This window comes from Frankliniella occidentalis, unplaced genomic scaffold (genome assembly GCF_000697945.3).
Source record: "Frankliniella occidentalis isolate FOCC.00 unplaced genomic scaffold, Focc_3.1 Scaffold179, whole genome shotgun sequence".
Taxonomy (NCBI): Eukaryota; Metazoa; Arthropoda; class Insecta; order Thysanoptera; family Thripidae; genus Frankliniella; species Frankliniella occidentalis.
This window is the reverse complement of record NW_026267305.1, coordinates 350,763-357,919: the sequence shown is the minus strand read 5'-3', so window position 1 is coordinate 357,919 and position 7,157 is coordinate 350,763. Positions and strand designations below refer to the sequence as shown.

At 41.3% G+C, this 7,157-nt stretch overlaps 1 protein-coding gene across 7 annotated transcripts in view; it reads left to right on the top strand.

The window, feature by feature from the left end:
• The window catches only part of LOC113217543 (probable cytochrome P450 6a18), a 33,269-nt gene extending 28,897 nt beyond the window's left edge, over positions 1-4,372 (top strand). For 5 of the 7 annotated variants that reach the window (XR_008011652.1, XR_008011651.1, XR_008011650.1 and 2 more), the window contains one exon: positions 2,658-4,372. Coding sequence is in view for 1 of the 7 variants with exons in the window: in XM_052271933.1 (XP_052127893.1) it covers positions 2,658-2,686 (29 nt within the window). In the remaining 6 variants the exon portion in view is untranslated. Of the gene's footprint in view, positions 1-1,492 lie in introns of all 7 variants that reach the window. The other 2 variants (XR_008011654.1, XR_008011653.1) reach the window with 1 other exon arrangement.
• Positions 4,373-7,157: the final 2,785 nt, after the last annotated feature.

Here is a 7,157-nt window from a genome sequence, read left to right as displayed (position 1 = left end):
ACCCCCAACACCTTCCCAATATCTCGAGAACGGCTTCAGATATGACAATGAAAACACCACCATTGTGATCAGAGCAAAAAGTTGATGTAGACGAAGTGTTTTTCGAACGCTGCAGGCCTCAGGACGTAGAAGCCCGGAGGTTGCTGAAGAGTCACATGTTGTCATATATTTGTAAACATATAAGCATATATGGGCCCACATGTTTGAATATATTGTCCCACATGTGGTCATATATTATGCTATATATGGACCATATATGAGGTATCACATATGGCCCATATATGGTACCATATATGGGCCATATGTGCGGCACCAAATCACCTGGGACAAATCACTAAATTTGCAGTTGTGGGCAATATATCAACCCCTTTGGCTCCTAAAAGTCCAAACCAGCAGCACATCGATGCGAAATTTTCTCAGTATACCGAATATGCCCCCGTTTGTGCTGTAAGCTCAAAGCGTTCTATATGAAATCGACGATAAGAGTCGTGTGGGTGACGAAAACGGACTGGACCGGACATGGTCTTCATGCTGGCTTTAATATAGTCTTGTACTGTGGATTAGGCAAGTTTCATGCGACCCATTCTTTTGACCTCAGTTTAGTAACTTTCTGAACTGTACTGCTGATTTAGAATGTGTTCAGTCTTACCTTTGGCAGCTCATGATGTTTTGCATTCTGCTCTGACATTAACCATTTCAGTGGGTCCTAGTGTGTTTCGTTTTGGACACCATTTAAAATCAGGCGAATTAATTGCACTTCGTTCATCACAGGTTTAGAATAATCTTGATGTTTTGACCGGGCAATTCTGTCTTTAGAGATGGAAGCCTTATGTAATGCGTTCAAAGTGAAGGCCATACATTTATTGTACAACGAAATAAATGTTTGTTTTTCTTTCTTTTGCATGGGAGTGTACACATTTTTTTAATGATGTGCCACCATAAGATAAGCCCACTCTTCTGTTTAGAGGAAAATTTTGAACCGACGGCATACTTCTCAGACAGAAGTGTACTTATGAAAAAGTAAAAATTCTAACGCTAACGCGTTAACGGCCCCCTTAGATTTTGACGTGAACATTGGCATGTAATGATTCATTACATTGGTAGTTACTGATTTTGATGTACACTGCAGCCAAATATCTAGGAAACTTATGTTGATCAGATTAAATTAAATGATCTATTAAAAATATTTATACGTACGGTGGTAAATTTCCTGTACACTGAAAATTCTAAACAATTTATCTATTAGAAATATTTCAAAGTTTAGTATGCTGATCGTTCGCCAAGCTAGCTTGCTCAAATGAACACCGCCATGACATTCACGACAAGGAACGTGAACTTTTTTAAAATATTACTAACACAGCGTCAGATAAGAGATCACTGATAAGTGTTTAATATATTAAAAACACGTACACATTTAGACGTGTTTTATATTGTATGTTGACACTTATAATCTTAAATAAGGTAAAAGCATAATATATATTTTCCGTTATAGGTTGGCTGCATCAGTATACTTTCCGCCCCTTTTAAAACGAAATTATTACAAGGCGGAACTACACTCCCAGGCAACAATCAAAGCTGTGGCGGGCGCTCAGCGGCCGCGTTTAAAACGGCGTCTGTGTTGCATCTTTATACACGGCGGCACGATAGTATTATTTAAACGCGACCACTATATCGACGCCAGGGCCAAATAATTTTTTGGATAGGGTTGTACAAAGCAACAGGCGATCGATTCCATTGGTGGAACTTTCCCGGGCAAATTTGTGATTGGCCGAAATTTACCTGGCTCGACTCGGCCTGCTGCTCAGCTCGTCATTTCCATGGAAACGCGTGGATGCAAACTCAAATTTCTCAAATTTCATCAGACAAAAATGCATTAAACATATCTCAAAAAAATTACAATTTTTCGTAGTATTTTTTATTCAAATTTCATTAAATTCGCTTGGGCACGATTGGCTCTGCCATAAGGGGCCATCGTCAAGAATAAAAATAAACTTTCGGGCGAAAGCAATAGGCACCCCTAATCGGGGGCCTAAAAATATTTCTAAGAGACTCTCTCGCCTCGTGTGTCGTGTGTCCCACCGTCCACACCTACACCCCGACGTCACCACTAGTGAGATGGCTGCTGTGGATTCTGTCAAGCATGGTCGCCAACCATACTCTGATAAAGAGCTCAATGACATACTCGCTTATGTCTCTAACAATTACTGTAGCCAAGAACCGCAGTCATTTCTTCATGATATGTCAAAGGAATTCCCTGGAAGATCAGCAAGCGCACTAGGAAAAAAATTAAAATCAATGTTGGATAGTAATGATGACTTGTTGACCGTCAAATTAGACCAACAATTAAGCGTATTGCTAAAGAAAACTAAAGTGCCAAAACCTGAGGTTAGCTACGGCTCTGACGAGTCTTATTTAGGGGCTGTCCGGACCATCAATGAGGGGCTGGACTCAATGTTACTTTTTAAAATTGAAGCTAATAGAGAAAAGGAGCATTTGCAGAAGGAAATTGATAGGTTGAGTGAATTGTTGGAAAGAGTAGAAGGGGAGCATGAGAAGAAGAATGGGAGAGAGTCGGGAAAGGTGTGTGTCTCAGCAGCAAGGGAAGAGGTATTTTAATTAGTCAACAACCATGCTAACCTGTACATGTTTGTACTCAGGGCCGTCTGTGTTGGGCCTAGACCCATGATGGGCTAGTTCACCTGAACGCCCTGCCTCCGTGTCCCTGCTGCAACACCTCCAATTTCACCATGTGGGCCGTACGAAGATCTTGTTCTTCTCTCGTCCACGTCGGAAACTTCCGGCGCATGACGTGTCGCCGACGTGACGTCAGTTCCGTCTCACCGTCTGAACGGCCTTTCTTTGTGCTCAGTGCCCTAGTGCCTTTGGGGCTTGTGTTAGTGTTTTGTGCCCTAGTGCCTTTGGGCTAATTTTCTGTTATTTACGCTGAGTGAAGTTGTTTTGTGACGTAGTCAGAATGACGTCACTTCCTTGTTGTTCATCTCCCGGCTCTGGGGAGGCGCCCCCCTTTGCCGGTGATTTTTCTTCAAAGTTGCTTTTACGCTGCTAAGCGACTTTTTGGTGAGTGCACTCTTCTATTTATTTATTCCTTGGCCAAGAGTTTTGTACTTTGTACCGTTATTGTGTGTACTTTGTATTTTGTACACTGTTGTACTATAATGTACATTTGTAAATGTAGTGTTTTAATACACTGTTATGTGCTCTTGCACTCGTACGTTCATTTTTGAACGTTTGTAATACTAAAATAATGCAACTTCAGCAATCCCTTGTTTATGGGTTACCTTTTGCTTCTTGTTTGGCTGTTTAATGCCTGTATTCCCCCACTGTTTATAGTGGTCGGTTGTGATTTTTCCCCATTGTGGTTGGCGTTTATGCCGTAATCTAATTATATTAGTATGCTGTTTGCCTAATCATTGCATTATTTCTCTTAAGGGGGACGCCCCATATAACTTTGGGTTTGAAATTATTCATAGTGTTTGAAAATTTCTCCGTTATCAGGACAGTGTATGCTCTCTTGTCATTTTCTGTGTTTTTGATAACTTTGTGATATGAATCTGTTGTCATTGGTATATTGTTGTTGTTTACCGTGTGCTTTGTTTCAAATTTGCACATCGAAACTTGTATGTTTGATATTTAGACAATTTTCTTTGTTGTGCTGTGATATGTTGCTCAATGCTATGATCAATTCTATGAGGGTTTACAAAAATGTTCTCAATGTTCTCTAAACCTAATTTATTAAAATCAGTTGATTGTTTATAAAGCCTTCCAATTCATACGATATAAATATTTAAACAATTACAGTAACTTTCTCGTAAACAAGTACAAAATTATACTGCTTTAGTTTCAATGGTGAAGCGGTCGTTTCTCCGTGCTTTGGTCCTTCCTTGGTTGGCTGATTTTATTCGTCTTTATCTGACCTGAAATTTAATATGACCACTAATAGCTGCAATTGTTTATATAGACAATATTATTTACACTTCAACTTACCTGAAAGTGCTAGATGGTGTTACGATGCTCTGTGGACAGATTTGAGAAACTTATTATTGTACTGCAAATCTTACCTTGTTGTTTGCTACTTTGTTTACTCACCCAAATCTTATGCAGTTTTTTGGTACAGCCCGGTGTTGTTGGATAAACTTGTTGACTACTCATTAGTTGTTCTATTATTACAGTAACTTCCATTTAATTGTTGATTTGCTCTTGTTAAATACCTGCAATAGAAATAATTATTAATTCAAAATTTGTACATCACTATTTGTCACAATATAAATGTGTATCAACTTACCTTGTGATTGTATTGTATTTCTGATGATCTCCTGATATATATATTAAACCCTACTTATGCAACATGTTATATTTTGCTTATCATTTTTTTTATCATGGCCTATTCAAAAGCTATACATATAAAGCAACCCACACTCCACTCATCAAGTTTTGTCAAAATATAAGCTTTAACTCAATAGGACCGTGACAAAATGTAGCCTCAATATTTTAACTAACTAAATGTTTATACTGGTGGCACCGGCAAGCCAGAAGATGGAGAGTGGGTGAGGGTGAACTCTTTGACTTAAAGTCTCACAACTAAATTGGGCGCCAGGTACAAGAGTACCGCCAAAGGAAATAGGCTACTTGATAATAGACACCAGATAAAAACAGCTGTTTTGGCCAGTTTGGTAAGAAAAACTCCCTAAACAGGACAAAACTTAAGCCCGAGAGGCTCTACTTTTACAAGTTACCCCTTAGGAGACCATCAAATGTTTTCTAAAATTTATTTATTTATTTTGAAGCCACTTTTGTGGGTAAAACTCCCTCTAGCGCGTAAACGGTGAGAGATAGAGCTAAACGGACAAAATTTTCGTCCGAAGGGTTCTACTTTCTCAAGTGACCCCTTGAGAGACCATCAAATATTGTCTAAAATTTATGTATTTATTTTTGGGCCACTTTCGTGAGAGAAACTCGCTTTAGCGCCTAAACGGTAAGAGATAGAGCCAAACGGACGAAATTTTCGCCTGAACGGCTGAACTTTCACGAGTTACCCCTTAGGAGACCATAAGGAAATATTTTTTTTTTCCCGCTTCTTGCACCAACCCCATTTCTTTGTTAACCCGTCAGACCCACTCAGGGGTGGTTGCCAGGATTTTGCACCAACCGTTTCGTTGCCCAGAAGTGACAACAATAATACCCTGAAAATTTCAAACCTCTAGCTCACGTCCTTCTTGGGTAACGGACAGACAGACAGGCAGACGAACACAGAGGCGATGGCATAAGCCCGCATATATAGCTTTTGTGCAAAAGAGCGGGCTAAAAATTGAAGGAATGAAGGTTGTTTCTGCTATTTTATTTATTTATTTTTATCTTTTTGCCCTCGCTTTATACTCTTTGAAGTGTTGACTTATTGAGACGTTCTTTGGTTGTAATAACAATAAAAATGATCCCAAAGAAAGTAAGCAAATGAAGATTACAGGGGCGAGGTTGTTAGCTTTCGATGTGCTGAATAGCATTACTTGTTATCGTGTTTGCGACGTAAACTAGAAATATTGTGCTTTCCATGTGGTCAGCCAAGTATGCCAAAACAAGCACCGCTAGTACGAAGCTGCTGTGGTGAGCCATGCCCTCCTCTTGAAATGAAAGCTCTAGCATAGTAAAGACGATTGTCGACGCTTGTACAGTTGTGGACTTGTAGACCAGACCGCACTGGTCGCTCTAGGCTGAGGCTTGTTGGGAAACTCTCAACTACCTGAAACATATATGTGCCTTCGGTTACGACGAAAACTGTGCCACCCAAGCCACGGGGACAGAACACTCGCTTGACGGTCGGACGTGTTGTGTGCTCGAGAACTAATATGACCCTGAACGTGTACACTGCAACAGTAGACAGCGCAGTGCAGAGCGCGTGCCGCCGTGTGGGTAGGCTACCCTTCGCGAACGTCTCGACTATTCATCGGAACTTCCCCGTGGCGTCAGACACGAATCTTGTCGAACTCGTCGGACGTCGCACGGGGAGAGAGAAAGGTGATAGGGGATAGAAGGGACGGGGGAGGGGGCGTCTGGCTGTGCAACGGCGGTCGGGCGTGCGGGGCCACATCACGAGGAAGCTGTCAAAGTGTGGGAAATTTCAGCCACACACCCTTTCAAGTACTTAGACTGTAATGTTGTTTTTAACATGATTTACGATGCAGTAATTGTCTGCGAATCTGCCTTCTCTGACAAAGTGGCCATTGAGGCTATGCCCACCTTTTATTTTAAGGTGTGTTTTTCTACTCCACCCAAAATTGATGGATGTTCTCTGTCAAAATTGTGGGGAGTTCAGCTTTCTTTTCTTTTTGTCTCCTTGTTGAGCTGTCTTTCTATGGTTTAATATCCCTTTTCTTCTTATGTAGGATCAGTTTCTCTACTGGATGACTACCCAAGTAACGGCCAACTACCCTGAGAATACAACTACACTGCTCATCAAAATTAGCGGGCGGAACTTTCAAACTGACGTAGATTCTATGTTTTTTGAGCAAGGAAGCTAAGAATTGGCATGCAGGCGTCCCAATCATTTATCTCGAGGATCAGGAAGTGCGCAAGCCGTTGGCCACCCCTAACGAGCTGTGCACCCCCTAGAGTGGAGGGGGTAAAAAAACCGGCCGTAACAACTCCAAAATTGGCACTTAAAGTGCTCGGAAAGTCAAGATTTTTCGTGAGTCGACCCAAATTTGCCATTCTTGGACTGCTGCAGACAGCTCCAGACCGGACCAACATTCAAGGCAACTGCAGTTAACTTTGGAAGGGTTGAAGATCTTCTTCTTGACCTCTTCAACGAAAGGGTGGTACAAGCCGAATGTACCACCAAGTGGAAGAGCTTGAGTGACAAGTTCCGCCATCAGAAGAAGAAGGGTCCATCCTCCGAATGGGAGTTCCGATTCGACATGGCGCGGTTGAAAAGGGGAACCAGGGGTTTTCGGCTCCAAGAAAAAAAGGGAAAAGGTGCCAAAACCCTCTCCTTCTAAGTTATTTCAACCAAGATCAAGAAGAGGTCACCTCTGAAGATAAAACCGGCATCTGCAGCACATTCCGAAGGTAGTTAAAATGTACGTAGATTGGATTGCCCTCCGTGACCCCTATTTAATGTGTATTTTTCTGCTCAAAATCTAGAT